General features: G+C 38.4%; 1 protein-coding gene across 1 annotated transcript in view; it reads left to right on the top strand.

The window, feature by feature from the left end:
* LOC100370240 (alpha-2-macroglobulin receptor-associated protein-like) overlaps positions 1-19,728 on the top strand; it is a 30,030-nt gene extending 10,302 nt beyond the window's left edge. The window contains exons 3-7 of the mRNA XM_002730879.4: positions 11,047-11,178; positions 12,562-12,672; positions 15,255-15,499; positions 17,320-17,484; positions 17,995-19,728. Of these exons, the coding sequence (XP_002730925.2) occupies positions 11,047-11,178; positions 12,562-12,672; positions 15,255-15,499; positions 17,320-17,484; positions 17,995-18,057 (716 nt within the window). The 3' untranslated portion in view covers positions 18,058-19,728. The remainder of the gene's footprint in view (positions 1-11,046; positions 11,179-12,561; positions 12,673-15,254; positions 15,500-17,319; positions 17,485-17,994) is intronic.
* The last annotated feature ends 1,332 nt before the right edge of the window (positions 19,729-21,060 follow it).

Here is a 21,060-nt window from a genome sequence, read left to right on the forward strand (position 1 = left end):
TCAAATTTTTAATATTCATTATACATCATGTCATAGATATACGGATATGTTGGTTTGACGATCCTTTTCAAAGTGGCCAAATGGTGGCTATTTTTGTGCTAAAAAAATCCTCAAATATCAAGCATTTCTTGCATTTATGAATGGATTTTGTTCAAACTTAAAACATACATTAGACATTACAGGTTCCTGATGCACGTCATTTTATTTTTCAGATTGGATTCAAAATGGCTGACTGGCGGCCATTTTGTTTTAATGATTGGGTCTCTAGAGCCATATCTCTTAAATGCTTTGACTGATTATATTCAAATTTTATATATTCGTTATACATCATGTTATATATATATATATGTATATAATATGTATTCAAAATGGACAAGTACTTGTTTGACGATCAGATACAAATGTCAATCATTTTAATGTTAAAAAAATCATATTCCTAACATGGTTATATTCCAGCTATATTGCTATAAACAAAACTATATATCTTAAATTTGATAACTGGGACTGTGCCATGCATGGCTAGTTTATTTTAAATTCTGTAATTTATTGTAGTTTGTATTTACACCTGGCTATTTTTCTTGTCAGTCATACTATAGCCTGCTTTTAATTCTTTTAATTTAATTTTGACCGTCCATTTTGCAAATCAGTCACCACCTGCATTCAATTTATTGACCGACCATTTGTTAAATAATTGTTTTTTTGTGAAGAATTATGATAATAAATTATAAATATATATGTATACCTGGAGCTTATTTTGTTGTAGAAAGAAAATAAATTAATTTATTGAACATAAAATATTTATTTGTTGTATTATAATATACTTTTCTGAAATTTTTATGATTAAAACATTAAGGTGTCCATTGTATATTTAGTAGATCATTTAAATTAAAATTTCATGAGCAATAAATTGCCTAGATGACAAGAAAATAGCTATACTTAATAGTTATAAACAGTCCCTGGTCCACTGTTGAACACATTTCGTTAAATATGTACATTAATTCTTTCATTTCAGTGTGCTCAGTTTTCAAAATTCTACAAAAATCCACCACTGTTAAATATTAATAAATCTGTCAAATATGATATTCACTCAGTGATGATAACATCACACTCGTTATGAATATGGAGAGGATTAAATATAAATATCGCATATCTAAACAGTAGAAAGAAGGATATAATGCTGGTGACCAAGCTGTTTGGGTTTCATACTCACTACATGTTCCTTGAATGGGTCTCAGACCTGCAATTTCCCAATATTTTTGTCATTTTTGTTAAAATTTGCGAGCAAATTTGCTTCTTTACTTTTATTATATGTATGCAAGTACATTGGGTACATTTCTGTCAGGTTTGTTTTCGTGATGAATGTATTACCGGTATTCAGTAAAAGTTCATTTTTGACTTCTTATTAAAAATTGCTAGCCATAGGTTTGATATTTCACATCTAGGTGCCTTTAGTGGACATTCATCAGATAGTTTTTTTTTGGTGACATTAACTTCATTAATTTGAATATTTGTTAATAATAATTCTGACGTGTTTTTGAAAACTAATAACCCAATTGTTTTAAATTTTGATACTATTATGTAGGTACTTTAGATTGACAACTGTCAGATTGATGAGCTTCATTCCTTAATCGGAATAATCATTTAGTATTGATAACTTCATTTTAGTGAATAGATTGAACAAGACCTTACACAGGGTCTATGATTGGCCAGATTGATAATTTGTTTTAGCCAACTGCTCACACCAGAGAAGCTATGGATTTGATAACCTCAGCCAACTGCTTACATGAAGGAAGCAATGAGTTTGATCACCTCAGCCAACTGCTGACATCAAGGAAGCTATGGGTTTGATCACCTCAGCCAACTGCTCACATCAAGGAAGCTATGGGTTTGATAACCTCAGCCAACTGCTCACATCAAGGAGGCTATAGGTTTGATTACCTCAGCCAACTGCTCACATCAAGGAAGCTATGGGTTTGATAACCTCAGCCAACTGCTCACATCAAGGAAGCTATGGGTTTGATAACCTCAGCCAACTGCTCACATCAAGGAAGCTATGGGTTTGATAACCTCAGCCAACTGCTCACATCAAGGAAGCTATGGGTTTGATAACCTCAGCCAACTGCTCACATCAAGGAGGCTATAGGTTTGATTACCTCAGCCAACTGCTCACATCAAGGAAGCTATGGGTTTGATAACCTCAGCCAACTGCTCACATCAAGGAAGCTATGGGTTTGATAACCTCAGCCAACTGCTCACATCAAGGAAGCTATGGGTTTGATAACCTCAGCCAACTGCTCACATCAAGGAAGCTATGGGTTTGATAACCTCAGCCAACTGCTCACATCAAGGAAGCTATGGGTTTGATAACCTCAGCCAACTGCTCACATCAAGGAAGCTATGGGTTTGATAACCTCAGCCAACTGCTCACATGAAGGAAGCTATGCGTTTGATAACCTCAGCCAACTGCTCACATCAAGGAAGCTATGGTTTTGATAACCTCAGCCAACTGCTCACATCAAGGAAGCTATGGATTTGATAACCTCAGCCAACTGCTCACATCAAGGAAGCTATGGGTTTGATAACCTCAGCCAACTGCTCACATCAAGGAAGCTATGGATTTGATCATATCGGCCAACTGCTCACATCAAGGAAGCTATGGGTTTGATAACCTCAGCCAACTGCTCACATCAAGGAAGCTATGGGTTTGATCACCTCAGCCAACTGCTTACATGAAGGAAGCTATGGGTTTAATTACCTTAGCCAACTGCTCACATCAAGGAGGCTGTGGGTCTGATAACCTTAGCCAACTGCTCACATCAGGGAGGCTATGGGTTTGATAACCTCAGCCAACTGCTCACATCAAGGAAGCTATGGGTTTGATTACCTCAGCCAACTGCTCACATCAAGGAAGCTATGGGTTTGATCACCTCAGCCAACTGCTCACATCAAGGAAGCTATGGTCTGATAACCTCAGCCAACTGCTCACATCAAGGAAGCTATGGATTTGATAACCTCAGCCAACTGCTCACATCAAGGAAGCTATGGATTTGATCACCTCAGCCAACTGCTCACATCAAGGAGGCTATGGGTTTGATTACCTTAGCCAACTGCTCACATCAAGGAAGCTATGGATTTGATCACCTCAGCCAACTACTCACATCAAGGAAGCTATGGATTTGATAACCTCAGCCAACTGCTTACATGAAGGAAGCTATGGGTTTGATCACCTCGGCCAACTGCTCACATCAGGGAAGCTATAGGTTTGATTACCTTAGCCAACTGCTCACATCAGGGAAGCTATGGGTTTGAACACCTCAGCCAACTACTCACACCAAGGAAGCTGTGGGTTTGATAACCTCAGCCAACTGCTCACATCAAGGAAGCTATGGGTTTGATAACCTCAGCCAACTGCTCACATCAAGGAAGCTATGGGTTTGATAACCTCAGCCAACTGCTCACATCAAGGAAGCTATGGGTTTGATAACCTCAGCCAACTGCTCACATCAAGGAAGCTATGGGTTTGATAACCTCAGCCAACTGCTCACATCAAGGAAGCTATGGGTTTGATAACCTCAGCCAACTGCTGACATCAAGGAAGCTATGGGTTTGATAACCTCAGCCAACTGCTGACATCAAGGAAGCTATGGGTTTGATAACCTCAGCCAACTGCTCACATCAAGGAAGCTATGGGTTTGATAACCTCAGCCAACTGCTCACATCAAGGAAGCTATGGGTTTGATAACCTCAGCCAACTGCTCACATCAAGGAAGCTATGGGTTTGATAACCTCAGCCAACTGCTCACATCAAGGAAGCTATGGGTTTGATAACCTCAGCCAACTGCTCACATCAAGGAAGCTATGGGTTTGATAACCTCAGCCAACTGCTCACATCAAGGAAGCTATGGGTTTGATAACCTCAGCCAACTGTGCTCACATCAAGGAAGCTATGGGTTTGATAACCTCAGCCAACTGCTCACATCAAGGAAGCTATGGGTTTGATAACCTCAGCCAACTGCTCACATCAAGGAAGCTATGGGTTTGATAACCTCATCCAACTGCTCACATCAAGGAAGCTATGGATTTGATAACCTCAGCCAACTGCTTACATGAAGGAAGCTATGGGTTTGATCACCTCGGCCAACTGCTCACATCAGGGAAGCTATAGGTTTGATAACCTCAGCCAACTGCTTACATGAAGGAAGCTATGGGTTTGATCACCTCAGCCAACTGCTTACATCAAGGAAGCTATGGGTTTGATCACCTCAGCCAACTGCTCACATCAAGGAAGCTATGGATTTGATAACCTCAGCCAACTGCTCACATCAAGGAAGCTATGGGTTTGATAACCTCAGCCAACTCTCACATCAAGGAAGCTATGGATTTGATAACCTCAGCCAACTGCTTACATGAAGGAAGCTATGGATTTGATAACCTCAGCCAACTGCTTACATGAAGGAAGCTATGGGTTTGATCACCTCGGCCAACTGCTCACATCAGGGAAGCTATAGGTTTGATTACCTTAGCCAACTGCTCACATCAGGGAAGCTATAGGTTTGATTACCTTAGCCAACTGCTCACATCAGGGAAGCTATGGGTTTGAACACCTCAGCCAACTGCTCACATCAAGGAAGCTATGGGTTTGATAACCTCAGCCAACTACTCACATCAAGGAAGCTGTGGGTTTGATAACCTCAGCCAACTGCTCACATCAAGGAAGCTATGGGTTTGATAACCTCAGCCAACTGCTCACATCAAGGAAGCTATGGGTTTGATAACCTCAGCCAACTGCTCACATCAAGGAAGCTATGGGTTTGATAACCTCAGCCAACTGCTCACATCAAGGAAGCTATGGGTTTGATAACCTCAGCCAACTGCTGACATCAAGGAAGCTATGGGTTTGATAACCTCAGCCAACTGCTCACATCAAGGAAGCTATGGGTTTGATAACCTCAGCCAACTGCTCACATGAAGGAAGCTATGCGTTTGATAACCTCAGCCAACTGCTCACATCAAGGAAGCTATGGGTTTGATAACCTCAGCCAACTGCTCACATCAAGGAAGCTATGGGTTTGATAACCTCAGCCAACTGCTCACATCAAGGAAGCTATGGGTTTGATAACCTCAGCCAACTGCTCACATCAAGGAAGCTATGGGTTTGATAACCTCAGCCAACTGCTCACATCAAGGAAGCTATGGGTTTGATAACCTCAGCCAACTGCTCACATCAAGGAAGCTATGGGTTTGATAACCTCAGCCAACTGCTCACATCAAGGAAGCTATGGGTTTGATAACCTCAGCCAACTGCTCACATCAAGGAAGCTATGGGTTTGATAACCTCAGCCAACTGCTCACATCAAGGAAGCTATGGGTTTGATAACCTCAGCCAACTGCTCACATCAAGGAAGCTATGGGTTTGATAACCTCAGCCAACTGCTCACATCAAGGAAGCTATGGGTTTGATAACCTCAGCCAACTGCTCACATCAAGGAAGCTATGGGTTTGATAACCTCAGCCAACTGCTCACATCAAGGAAGCTATGGGTTTGAACACCTCAACCAACTGCTCACATCAAGGAAGCTATGGGTTTGATAACCTCAGCCAACTGCTCACATCAAGGAAGCTATGGGTTTGATAACCTCAGCCAACTGCTCACATCAAGGAAGCTATGGGTTTGATAACCTCAGCCAACTGCTCACATCAAGGAAGCTATGGGTTTGATAACCTCAGCCAACTGCTCACATCAAGGAAGCTATGGGTTTGATAACCTCAGCCAACTGCTCACATCAAGGAAGCTATGGGTTTGATAACCTCAGCCAACTGCTCACATAAAGGAAGCTATGGGTTTGATCACCTCAGCCAACTGCTTACATGAAGGAAGCTATGGATTTGATAACCTCAGCCAACTGCTTACATGAAGGAAGCTATGTGTTTGATCACCTCAGCTAACTGCTCACATCAGGGAAGCTATAGGTTTGATTACCTTAGCCAACTGCTCACATCAGGGAAGCTATGGGTTTGAACACCTCAACCAACTGCTCACATCAAGGAAGCTATGGGTTTGATAACCTCAGCCAACTGCTCACATCAAGGAAGCTATGGGTTTGATAACCTCAGCCAACTGCTCACATCAAGGAAGCTATGGGTTTGATAACCTCAGCCAACTGCTCACATCAAGGAAGCTATGGGTTTGATAACCTCAGCCAACTGCTCACATCAAGGAAGCTATGGGTTTGATAACCTCAGCCAACTGCTCACATCAAGGAAGCTATGGGTTTGATAACCTCAGCCAACTGCTCACATAAAGGAAGCTATGGGTTTGATCACCTCAGCCAACTGCTCACATCAAGGAAGCTATGGTCTGATAACCTCAGCCAACTGCTCACATCAAGGAAGCTATGGATTTGATCATCTCGGCCAACTGCTCAAATCAAGGAGGCTATGGGTTTGATCACCTCAGCCAACTGCTTACATGAAGGAAGCTATGGGTTTAATTACCTTAGCCAACTGCTCACATCAAGGAGGCTGTGGGTCTGATAACCTTAGCCAACTGCTCACATCAAGGAAGCTATGGATTTGATAACCTCAGCCAACTGCTCACATCAAGGAAGCTATGGTTTGATAACCTCAGCCAACTGCTTACATGAAGGAAGCTATGGGTTTGATAACCTCAGCCAACTGCTTACATGAAGGAAGCTATGGGTTTGATCACCTCAGCCAACTGCTTACATCAAGGAAGCTATGGGTTTGATCACCTCAGCCAACTGCTCACATCAAGGAAGCTATGGATTTGATAACCTCAGTCAACTGCTTACATGAAGGAAGCTATGGATTTGATAACCTCAGCCAACTGCTTACATGAAGGAAGCTATGGATTTGATAACCTCAGCCAACTGCTTACATGAAGGAAGCTATGGATTTGATAACCTCAGCCAACTGCTTACATGAAGGAAGCTATGTGTTTGATCACCTCAGCTAACTGCTCACATCAGGGAAGCTATAGGTTTGATTACCTTAGCCAACTGCTCACATCAGGGAAGCTATGGGTTTGAACACCTCAACCAACTGCTCACATCAAGGAAGCTATGGGTTCGATAACCTCAGCCAACTGCTCACATCAAGGAAGCTATGGGTTTGATAACCTCAGCCAACTGCTCACATCAAGGAAGCTATGGTTTGATAACCTCAGCCAACTGCTCACATCAAGGAAGCTATGGGTTTGATAACCTCAGCCAACTGCTCACATCAAGGAAGCTATGGGTTTGATAACCTCAGCCAACTGCTCACATCAAGGAAGCTATGGGTTTGATAACCTCAGCCAACTGCTCACATCAAGGAAGCTATGGGTTTGATAACCTCAGCCAACTGCTCACATCAAGGAAGCTATGGGTTTGATAACCTCAGCCAACTGCTCACATCAAGGAAGCTATGGGTTTGATAACCTCAGCCAACTGCTCACATCAAGGAAGCTATGGGTTTGATAACCTCAGCCAACTGCTCACATCAAGGAAGCTATGGGTTTGATAACCTCAGCCAACTGCTCACATCAAGGAAGCTATGGGTTTGATAACCTCAGCCAACTGCTCACATCAAGGAAGCTATGGGTTTGATAACCTCAGCCAACTGCTCACATCAAGGAAGCTATGGGTTTGAACACCTCAACCAACTGCTCACATCAAGGAAGCTATGGGTTTGATAACCTCAGCCAACTGCTCACATCAAGGAAGCTATGGGTTTGATAACCTCAGCCAACTGCTCACATCAAGGAAGCTATGGGTTTGATAACCTCAGCCAACTGCTCACATCAAGGAAGCTATGGGTTTGATAACCTCAGCCAACTGCTCACATCAAGGAAGCTATGGGTTTGATAACCTCAGCCAACTGCTCACATCAAGGAAGCTATGGGTTTGATAACCTCAGCCAACTGCTCACATAAAGGAAGCTATGGGTTTGATCACCTCAGCCAACTGCTTACATGAAGGAAGCTATGGATTTGATAACCTCAGCCAACTGCTTACATGAAGGAAGCTATGTGTTTGATCACCTCAGCTAACTGCTCACATCAGGGAAGCTATAGGTTTGATTACCTTAGCCAACTGCTCACATCAGGGAAGCTATGGGTTTGAACACCTCAACCAACTGCTCACATCAAGGAAGCTATGGGTTTGATAACCTCAGCCAACTGCTCACATCAAGGAAGCTATGGGTTTGATAACCTCAGCCAACTGCTCACATCAAGGAAGCTATGGGTTTGATAACCTCAGCCAACTGCTCACATCAAGGAAGCTATGGGTTTGATAACCTCAGCCAACTGCTCACATCAAGGAAGCTATGGGTTTGATAACCTCAGCCAACTGCTCACATCAAGGAAGCTATGGGTTTGATAACCTCAGCCAACTGCTCACATAAAGGAAGCTATGGGTTTGATCACCTCAGCCAACTGCTCACATCAAGGAAGCTATGGTCTGATAACCTCAGCCAACTGCTCACATCAAGGAAGCTATGGATTTGATCATCTCGGCCAACTGCTCAAATCAAGGAGGCTATGGGTTTGATCACCTCAGCCAACTGCTTACATGAAGGAAGCTATGGGTTTAATTACCTTAGCCAACTGCTCACATCAAGGAGGCTGTGGGTCTGATAACCTTAGCCAACTGCTCACATCAAGGAAGCTATGGATTTGATAACCTCAGCCAACTGCTCACATCAAGGAAGCTATGGTTTGATAACCTCAGCCAACTGCTTACATGAAGGAAGCTATGGGTTTGATAACCTCAGCCAACTGCTTACATGAAGGAAGCTATGGGTTTGATCACCTCAGCCAACTGCTTACATCAAGGAAGCTATGGGTTTGATCACCTCAGCCAACTGCTCACATCAAGGAAGCTATGGATTTGATAACCTCAGTCAACTGCTTACATGAAGGAAGCTATGGATTTGATAACCTCAGCCAACTGCTTACATGAAGGAAGCTATGGATTTGATAACCTCAGCCAACTGCTTACATGAAGGAAGCTATGGATTTGATAACCTCAGCCAACTGCTTACATGAAGGAAGCTATGTGTTTGATCACCTCAGCTAACTGCTCACATCAGGGAAGCTATAGGTTTGATTACCTTAGCCAACTGCTCACATCAGGGAAGCTATGGGTTTGAACACCTCAACCAACTGCTCACATCAAGGAAGCTATGGGTTCGATAACCTCAGCCAACTGCTCACATCAAGGAAGCTATGGGTTTGATAACCTCAGCCAACTGCTCACATCAAGGAAGCTATGGTTTGATAACCTCAGCCAACTGCTCACATCAAGGAAGCTATGGGTTTGATAACCTCAGCCAACTGCTCACATCAAGGAAGCTATGGGTTTGATAACCTCAGCCAACTGCTCACATCAAGGAAGCTATGGGTTTGATAACCTCAGCCAACTGCTCACATCAAGGAAGCTATGGGTTTGATAACCTCAGCCAACTGCTCACATCAAGGAAGCTATGGGTTTGATAACCTCAGCCAACTGCTCACATCAAGGAAGCTATGGGTTTGATAACCTCAGCCAACTGCTCACATCAATGAAGCTATGGGTTTGATAACCTCAGCCAACTGCTCACATCAAGGAAGCTATGGGTTTGATAACCTCAGCCAACTGCTCACATCAAGGAAGCTATGGGTTTGATAACCTCAGCCAACTGCTCACATCAAGGAAGCTATGGTTTGATAACCTCAGCCAACTGCTCACATCAAGGAAGCTATGGGTTTGATAACCTCAGCCAACTGCTCACATCAAGGAAGCTATGGGTTTGATAACCTCGGCCAACTGCTCACATCAAGGAAGCTATGGGTTTGATAACCTCAGCCAACTGCTCACATCAAGGAAGCTATGGGTTTGATAACCTCAGCCAACTGCTCACATCAAGGAAGCTATGGGTTTGATAACCTCAGCCAACTGCTTACATGAAGGAAGCTATGGGTTTGATAACCTCAGCCAACTGCTCACATCAAGGAAGCTATGGGTTTGATAACCTCAGCCAACTGCTCACATCAAGGAAGCTATGGGTTTGATAACCTCAGCCAACTGCTCACATCAAGGAAGCTATGGGTTTGATAACCTCGGCCAACTGCTCACATCAAGGAAGCTCTAGGTTTGATAACCTCAGCCAACTGCTCACATCAAGGAAGCTATGGGTTTGATAACCTCAGCCAACTGCTCACATCAAGGAAGCTATGGGTTTGATAACCTCAGCCAACTGCTCACATCAAGGAAGCTCCAGGTTTGATAACCTCAGCCAACTGCTCACATCAAGGAAGCTCTAGGTTTGATAACCTCAGCCAACTGCTCACATCAAGGAAGCTATGGCTTTGATAACCTCAGCCAACTGCTTACAGCTACTAATTCATGAATGTTGGTTGTTCAACACCTACTATAGTTACTCGTGAACTAAAATATTGTTGATTAAAAAAATAAGTATTTTTAATTGTTTTTAATGATTTTATTGTATGTAAATACTGAGCCAAATATTTCATCCGGGCATATACCTACATACTTATGACAAAAAGTGAAAAAAAAACATTAATCTTGTGTGTATATGGGTGCTGTTACCTTTTGCATAGACTGTTACATGTATAACTGTTAAATTTTACACAATGTTCATATTTATAATATTTATTAACTCTCAATATACCCTTGTCATACAATAATAAAACAAAGAAACAACAATTAAAGCTCCAAACTCATTCAAAACAGTTACTGTCTGGTATTTAGACTGACCTTACAGTAATGAATCGAGCTATGGGAAGTGTTGTGCATTTTTGTGTATTTTCATCAGGTAGATCAGTGTTTTTTTTATATATAGTTCAGTCTTACCCGTAGTAAAAAATTCCCCCAAATCCAAAAAATGATCTCCAATACCCTTTAATTCAAAGTACTAAAAAACATTTGCATCGAACAAATAAATGCATGCCTCTAAAATGATTACAGTTTATGATAATTTAATAATACAATAATGTACAATAATGCCAATATTGGAAAATTAATATAATTTTTTTCATTGCAGAAATTATGAAGAGATATGGAATGGGGAAAGATGCTCTAGCTGAGGAGGGTCTGGCTGCCACTGGCTCTTTTAAAGGAGATCGTATATTTGAAGATATGAGACTTAATAAATTATGGTCAAAGTCTTTAGCATGTGAGTTATTTTTAGTCCATGTTTCAGTTTGTATTGAGATTTGATTCAAACAGATGTCCTTGTTGGTTTTTCAGACATACTTTGACCTATTTTGTTAAAAAAAGTTGTCTGTACTCAGTCAGTAGCCCATTTTCATGCTGATTATATATTCTCTTCTAATATTTAATCATAATCTACGTCTTTAAAAAAACAATTTTGAATTTGACTGTGCCCTTACTTGTCTCTGGCCATCTGTCCTTCAGTCCAGCTGGATGGGTGAATGACTTGACTTAGTCCTTAGTGTGTAGCTGCAATGAGAAGGATACAGGAATTTGTCCATGAAAAGGATACAGGAATTTGTCCATGAAAAGGATATAAGAATTTGTCCATGAGAAGGATATAGGAATTTGTCCATGAAAAGGACATAGGAACTTGTCCATGAGGAGGACATAGGAACTTGTCCATGAGAAGGACATAGGAGCTTGTCCATGAGGAGGACATAGGAACTCCTCCATGAGGAGGACATAGGAACTTGTCCATGAGAAGGACATAGGAACTTGTCCATGAGAAGGACATAGGAACTTGTCCATGAGAAGGACATAGGAACTTGTCCATGAGAAGGACATAGGAACTTGTCCATGAGAAGGACATAGGAACTTGTCCATGAGAAGGACATAGGAACTTGTCCATGAGAAGGACATAGGAACTTGTCCATGAGAAGGACATAGGAACTTGTCCATGAGGAGGACATAGGAACTTGTCCATGAGGAGGACATAGGAACTTGTCCATGAGAAGGACATAGGAACTTGTCCATGAGAAGGACATAGGAACTTGTCCATGAGAAGGACATAGGAACTTGTCCATGAGGAGGACATAGGAACTTGTCCATGAGGAGGACATAGGAACTTGTCCATGAGGAGGACATAGGAACTTGTCCATGAGGAGGACATAGGAACTTGTCCATGAGGAGGACATAGGAACTTGTCCATGAGAAGGACATAGGAACTTGTCCATGAGAAGGACATAGGAACTTGTCCATGAGAAGCTAATCTCTCCAATACTATGCAAATGAGCTCACAAAACTATATAAACATTTTTTAGTTTTAATATTAAAACTAATTTATTTAGACCAGGTTAGTCCGTACAGAGTGCATTACCCAAAGAGTAAGATCGGATATATTGGCTACGAGTTAAATAATTTCCCAAATTACTAGTTGATAATGTTGGTAGGTATATTCTATTCTTTTCTATTTCATTTCATTTCATTTCGCTTCGTCATGTTCCGTTCCGTCACGTCACGTCACGTCACTTCACGTCACGTCACGTCACGTCATGTCCCGTCCCGTCCCGTCAATAATTAATATATAATAGCTAATGTATATCACCTTTCAATTTATTTATAGCTGGCCAATTCTCTGACGAGGAACTCAAGGAATTAAGAAGAGAATTTGAGCATCATCAAGACAAAGTCAGTGAATATAGATTATTAATGGATGAAATACAGGGCACAGATGGTAGGTTGTTTTGTCATTGAAATTCTTTGTTTCAAATTAAACACCAAGTATTTTTCAAAATTATAAGAGTCTTTGAATTTTTCATAAGTTCTCAGTGTTGTTTTTTTCAGTTATATTTTTTCTCCACAAATTTATGTATTTTTGTTTGACAACTTTGCCAGTTTGTTGTATATGTTTTGTTAACTCAGTGACTGTGCTCGACTGGTGTCTGGGTATTTTCATTGCAGTAGGGTATGACTGGTGTCTGGGTATTTTCATTGCAGTAGGGTATGACTGGTGTCTGGGTATTTAGGTTGTGGAGTACTCTCTAATTAGGATTGCATTGTGGTAGTATGGGATACTTTCATTCATCTAGTTCACACTACTCTCATGTCTCAAATAAACATAACCCCTGGAATAAACATACCCCTTGGACAAATCTTCAAAATCTAATAAACATACCCCCCCCCCCCCCCCCAGAATACACCTACCCCACAGAAAATTTCCAAAATGACCGGTAAATTGTTCCCTTGCTTCTAAAATGTGCTGTTACTGGTGAATATGCAAACTTTTCACTGTCCCTTGTAATAAGGAATATAAATGGACAACAAATGATGCATTTCTAGCAATATACTTCAAATCTCTGTTTGCCAGGCCGCAAGATTTAATCAAATTGCAAACAAATAATCTTTTAAATAGGTGTCAAGGAGGAGTGAAAGACCTTAATTTGGTTCTATGATAGGCGATTTTGACATTAGTCAATCAAAAAAACTGTTCACATGACAAAAAATAAAAATATTTATATATATTTGTATATTTAATATGCATTATTTTTTTTTTATTTTGTTGGTAACAAAAAGTATATTCTAAAAGAAGTTTCAAATCAAAACAAACATATTGCTTAGTAGCAACTGATCTCGGTCATGCTGAGTTTTACAAGTGAATAACTTACTGTTTTCGAAGTGTTGCAATTGTTGATTAGTACACAGTAGTGATTATTATAATGTACAAAAAATAAATTTGTTGAATTGTTATGAAATTCAACTTAGTTTCATCGTTAACGAGTGATTTCGGTCATATGTAAACGCTCGATGCAAATTGATATCCGCCATGTTGTCCATGCACACAAGGCCTGAAACAACTGTGTTTATTGACCTGATAGGTCAAGATGCTAATTAACCAATCAAATTGCTGGAGGGTGCCAATGTGTTTGAATTACCATAGCTCATTTTATATGTTCAGCGACTTCATGCTCAACGCAACATGGAAGAGATTTACCGATGTTTTAGTGTGATCTTTTGGCTTTGATTTAGATGGGAAAATGGCATGCTTTTATTTTTTAAATCAAGAAATTATTCTTTTAATTGGCCCAATTTAGAAAAATAAATAAACGTATTTTCCCAAATAAGAATGTACCGGATGGAGTTTTTCTGGGGGGAAAATAAACTTACCGGTACGTTTTTTTGGAACATGAAAGTATACTTACCCTTTGAGTGTCACCTTTAGCAAAATAAAGAATTTCTTTAAAAAAATTGATGCCTGAAGGAAATGAAAGTACCGCGTGTCCATTTAATTGAAAAATGTGCAACATGTTGAAATAAGATTTTGGAAGGTAAATTTACAGCATACGGTTTTTATTTTCCATTGTATTTTTGAGGACTTTGTGAAGTGCCATTGGGTATGATTAATCCTTTTTCATTGAAGTGTTCCCATTCAAATTGTAGCTGTTAGCTTACTGTATAGTGAAGCTAGACTGGACCAGTCATAGCAATTTTATTGTTTCATATGATAATTCCTTTCAAGAAGTTTGAGAATCTCTCTCATTGACACAAAATTTGTATGACTGCTCTGTTCTGCCGTGCTCTCTATATTTGCCGCTGTGTTTTTGAGGTGATAAATATGCTAATGAGTAGCATGAATTGTAAGCTGTCAACCAATAAGAAAGAGCTTTTGATCTGACCTGCTTTTCACAACTGTAACACATAATATGAATGTAGAATCTCTTGCGCAAGCATTGTCTACTTTCCCCTATTGTTAGTGTTGTACTCCCAGCTTCCATAATGTCACTGCGTATCATGAATAATTAATAGTAAAGATTATGCCTCAGAATAAAACAGTCCTGGTAATTTTGCATTGGAACAAGATTGGGCCAAATATTAATTTGCCACAGAAACCATAGAAACCAATTTATGTAAATTTCTCCATATGTGCATGCATACATAAATGCATGGGGTATGGTATTTGCTTGTAACTTAAAATCCAAGTAGGCTGGAAATCTTAGTCCAATAACTAAATTTGCTGCAAGATTGTCATATACTGTAAAATACTTCATTTTCGCTTGGAATAAATTTTCGCTGAAGGAACGATTCAGTGGAAATGAAATCTAGCAAGTATACATTTTTTCCTATTTTTTACATTCAACTTGTCAAACATCAGTGGAGATAAATTCCATACAAAATACCCAAAAGTCTTTTCAGCGAAAATTAATTCCAGCTAAAATAAAGTATTTTACAGTGTTTCTTTTATTCAACCTGTAGAATTCTACATTCATCCCTGTAACATTTTTTTTTATAATTATAACTTTGTAATTTTCAATTTTCTAGATTTCAATCGGATTGATAAGTTTAATAGACTTGATGTTGATGAAGCCAAGGCAGGCAAAGACCGGAAATTGAAAGAATTAGAGTTAAAATTGAAACACAAGTCATTGAATGATGATTATAAACGATTAGAAATAAAAATGTTGCCAGAAGAAGAGCGTGGAGAATTCGTAGAACCAAGACTTGTTAAAATGTACAAAGATGCTTTGGCTTCTAACTTCACAGAGGATGAGTTACAGTCACTTAAAGTAAGTAAAATGTTTATGATGGGACGGGATGGGATGGGATGGGATGGACGAGACACTAGGAATGATGACACAGTTTACACTGTAACACAAATACTGATGACATCACTTGCACCGTGACAATAGGAATGATGACACTGTTTACACTGTGACACAAATACTGATGACAACACTTACACTGAGACATTAGGAATGATAACACTTTACACTGAAATACAAATACTGATAACATTAGGAATGATAACGGTTAACACTGTAACACAAATACTGATGACATCACTTGTACTGAGACATTAGGAATGATGACACTTTACACTGTGACACAAATACTGATGATATCACTTGCACTGAGACATTAGGAATGATGACACTTTACACTGAAACACAAATACTGATGATATTACTTGCACTGAGACATTAGGAATGATGACACTTTACACTGAAACACAAATACTGATGACATCACTTGCACTGAGACATTAGGAATGATGACACTTTACACTGAAACACAAATACTGATGATATCACTTGCACTGAGACATTAGGAATGATGACTCTGTTTACACTGAAACACAAATACTGATGACATCACTTGTACTGAGACATTAGGAATGATGACACTTTACATTGTAACACAAATACTGATGACATCACTTGTACTGAGACATTAGAAATGATGAAAGTTAACACTGAAACACAAATACTGATGACATCACTTGCATTGAGACATTAGGAATGATGACTCTGTTTACACTGAAACACAAATACTGATGACATCACTTGCATTGAGACATTAGGAATGATGACTCTGTTTACACTGAAACACAAATACTGATGACATCACTTGTACTGAGACATTAGGAATGATGACACTTTACATTGTAACACAAATACTGATGACATCACTTGTACTGAGACATTAGAAATGATGAAAGTTAACACTGAAACACAAATACTGATGACATCACTTGCATTGAGACATTAGGAATGATGACTCTGTTTACACTGAAACACAAATACTGATGACATCACTTGTACTGAGACATTAGGAATGATGACACTGTTTACACTGAAACACAAATACTGATGACATCACTTGTACTGAGACATTAAGAATGATGACACTGTTTACACTGAAACACAAATACTGATGACATCACTTGCACGGAGACACCTAGGAATGATTTTTGGTTGCAAAAATAATAAAAGAAACAATTACATTGTATGTATCAAAACACAAGAAATGATGACATCACTTGCCAATGAAACACAAAGATTGATGACGTCACTTGCCAATGTAACACAAAGATTGATGACATTCCTTGCATAGACACTCGTTCAACTTTTATATCACTGAAACATGAATGTTTCAATGTAAATCACTACATTGCAAATATACATTGTATGCACAGAAATATAGATTCATAATTCTTACACTGCCCTCTATTGGTCAATGTTATAAAAACAGAAGATCATTTCATACCACCGTATGATGGTGCCACATTTTCTCTGCTCATTGATCACTTTCCCATTAGTAAAGCAACTAACAATGACCAAACTTTTTTGAATAAAGTTATTTATATGGGCGAATAGTATTCATTTAAGGTACATGAAAGTGTATACATTTTGTTTTTTCTGCAAAATTTTCAGCAAATTTAGTTTTTTTCTACAATTGTTCAGTGATGAGTATTATGGATTAAACTTACTGTGAAACCTCAACATACTAAGATGTTTTTTGTGTGTGTCAGTCAGTTAGTTCATGTTCAATTATGTGGAATAAGTAAAAACACAGATTATAGGAATGTTATTTTTTTTCTAAACAGGAAGAATTGAAGCATTTTGAAAGAAAGCTTCAAAAACATGAGAGTCTGCAACATGAAGCACTGCAGGCAGAGATGCACTTTCAGTCAAAAAGAAATTCTGGTGAGAAAGTCGATCCACAGCATCATCAAAGTTTAAAAGATCGAGTCAAAGATATGTCAAAAACAGTAAGTACAGAAAAAAAACTTGTATATTGGTATCCATGGCAACAATTTGTTTGCCTTGGCCATGTTGTACTCTTATCGAACTTACTTGCATTTCTTGCTATTTTCGATTTTACGCATAAGGGGCTGATTATTTGGATTGTTGGATAACACGCCATTCTGCGATCAGTATTCTTGATCAACTGTCAATAAATCTGGACTTGCATGTCACTATCTCTCACTGAATGCAAAGTTCCACTCTACAGCTGTTCTATTTTAGAGCATTAGTTAATGATTCACGACTGCATTCATATTCCAAGTTGTACATGCACAATTTTTTTATTAGATTCTACATAGTATAAAGCTCAACAATTTTTGTCAATTTTTATCATGCCATGTGGTGTTGTGTCAAGTCTGATCATATTTGATACAAGCCGCTATTCGCAGTGTAGGTCACATGTCATTTGTTTACAATAATTTTGAGCATGTGCTGGGGCATTTTAATATTATAATGCTTTTTTATCTTCCTTGCAGGTTAAGAAATACTTTGCTGATTTCACAGATCGTATTTCATCTCGTAAACACAATGAACTATAAGATGCAAAATATGGTCACATGCAATGTATTTTTTGAAGATGAAGAAAAACCTTTTTTTTTTTCAAAAACACGCAAACATTTTATATTCTACTTATTTATTAATTAGATAGTTGACTATTTAAACATTTTCGCTGATTTCAATGTTATTCTTACATGATTCCAAAAAGTTTATGTATCCTGGTACTTTCTAGGGGTACAAATTGTGCGTAAATGAGAATTAAATTTCTTGAATACATTTAAAAAAACATACAAACATAGAAGTGAAATGCATGCTGTTGTAGGACAGCAATACATCTAGGAATTTCCAGGATGAGTGACCTGTAGGGGGGGGGGGGTCATGCGTAAGTACATCAATTGGTTTTGCTGATGATGTAAGGCCCATTTGTTCATTTTTCTGGCTCTGAAAAGTTTGGTGATAGTTTTGTTTGGAAAGGAAATATTTTACATGACTACATTTTGTAGAAGGTAGCAACATGAACAATGGCAGTTGTAAAGTAAAACAAATGTACCGGTACACAATTTTGCAAATCAAGCAATGAAGAATTTATTCTTAAGAAAGCTATTCTTTAAATTAATCCTAAAAAGTAGGACATTTTTTTGTAGTATTTATTCAGTAATTTAAGGTGATAGAATTTTTTTATTTAGTTTTTAATATAGATTTTTTATATTTATTTGCGGTTGTTTTGATGTACATGTATAATTAGTATTTTTCTACATCTATTAAGCTAAGTTGTAGTACCGGTACATATCTGATAACGTTAAGTTTTGAAAGCTAAAATCTTTGAATGCACTATCACACTTAGTATTGTAAGCGGATTAAGATGAGATTCAAATTCTCTTTAAATTTAAATAATCTTCATTATATTTGAAAAACTTGATTTGCAATTTTGGGTACAGCTTAACCAAAAGTCTGTATTTTTTTATTATCTTCTGTAACAACTTTAACAATACACATAGTTTTTATCAGGTCACCTGGCTACAAGATAATCCTTTTTTCTGGTTTGTGTATTTTAATTTTCTTGGACATAATCTTTACACATGCATTTACAACATAGTGTTCCCAGATGAAAGAGCTTGGAGAATGTAAGAAAATGCAATTAACATTTTTTTTTAATTTTATCACTTTTCATACTCTAGATATTAAACTTTCCATCAATTTATGTAGTCCACCATTTTGATGCTTCAGCAAGAAATTGTGGGTAAAGTAAGACCTTGTATCCACTGTTGTGAGAAATTTCAAAAGTTGTACTTCAGATTGGTTGAGAGTTTAGACATGGTAGCAAACATGCATACAAAAAATAGTTGTCATGGCAACAGTAGTGAGGAAACTTTTATGTACTTGCGTGATACACCATTGAAGTACCTACTACAATGTGCATCATTTAATGATATCCTGCAAACAAGATATAATTTTTCTATCAATGATAAATTCAGTGTATGTCCTAATTCTAATGAATTACAATCTTGCTTAGTCTATTAAATACCAAATCAAATTAACCTTGTCTCTAGTAGCTCTGATGTTCAGCAACAGAATGGTAAAACAAGTGTTGAACTAATTTCTTTCACTATGCAGTATTTGTATAATTACGAAAAAAACTTGAATTTCTTTAAAATGTGCCATGAATGCTGTGAAATAAAGTACATTGTCTAGTGTGATTCCAGTTATTTGCATACCTGATGTTTGCCATGTTATTTGTGGTGTGGGAGAAGAGTGAAAAACTAATGCTTCAAATGCTCTGACAAAGCTAGTGTTCTTTTATTTGATGTTTTTGCTTTTCTACAAGTCTGCCATCATTAACAATAGAAAGATTGTGAGGGATGCATCATGTAATCCCCAAGTGTACACATAGCGACATCAATTGGTTTCTGTGCAAGATCGTATGAATGTTTTCTAGCTATGGAACATTTATGCAGCAAAATCACCCCTGACAAAATTAGAATGCATTTACACCAGAACGTGCAACTCTCTAAGGTAACTGTGGAACTCGAAACTTTTCAAACTGTTGCCCAACTTGGCTTTTATTTATTTACTATCCTTTTAGTTGCCATGGCAACATGACTAACAAATTTGCTTTGTTGCCGAATAATTAATCTATGGCGTGAATCGAAACGAGTGCTGTCACTCTTCATCGTTGGGAAGGTTACTAGACAACAGTCCGTTCAAATCAATTTTAGATTGCCTTTGCCTGATAGACAAGTTGAGACTTTATAAGCTTGTGGTAAAGTTTGACTGATTATAATTTCCCACAAGATAGCTCACCACCAAGTCAAGTAAATATCACAATTATCTAATAGCTTGGTCATACTAAATCAGACATATAGGCAGAAAAACACCACATCTCTCTCCTGAAGACTTTCAGGTCTCATCTGTGTTTTCCATTTTACTTTGGCTTAGTGATTTATTATGATACTCGAAGTTGTGTAATATACAGATACTGGTAAAGGTAGCTTATTTTAGGTTTACATCTCTGATCACATAGATTTTTTGTTCTGACAGAATTAGAATGTTAGATCAGTGGCTTCAACACTGGCTAAGAATGTGCATTCAAAAAATGATCATTGGTCCCAAAATGCCTTGGATCTGTTATGAGGGCCATGATCAACACAACTTTTGCCTGGAGGCTGGTAAATGGTGAGGATTTAATGACTGGACTTTTAGTATTTTTGTGGATTGCTCACTGGAAACTTTTAGTGCTTTTATTTTACTGCTCTTAATAGCACGAGTAGAACATATCAGATATCTTCAAAATGACTTTTTGTGATTTCTCTGAACCAGAAATTTTGCGTGACCAAGTGAAGCCAGAATGTTCACAGTTGATTTAGGGTTGGACCATTTGATTTTTGAGGGGGGGGGGGGAAAGTCAGAAACGAAAAAAAAAAATTTGCAAAGTGAAGGGTTCTTCAAAAACAAAAAAATTGCTGCTTCAACCAGTGTAAAAAAAAAATATTTGTCACTATATGACTTCGGGAAAAAAATGTTTCCATCAGCTGTTGTCGTGTCAT

The sequence above is a fragment of the Saccoglossus kowalevskii genome, chromosome 19 (genome assembly GCF_978046115.1).
Source record: "Saccoglossus kowalevskii chromosome 19, keSacKowa6.1, whole genome shotgun sequence".
In the NCBI taxonomy this organism is placed as follows: Eukaryota; Metazoa; Hemichordata; class Enteropneusta; family Harrimaniidae; genus Saccoglossus; species Saccoglossus kowalevskii.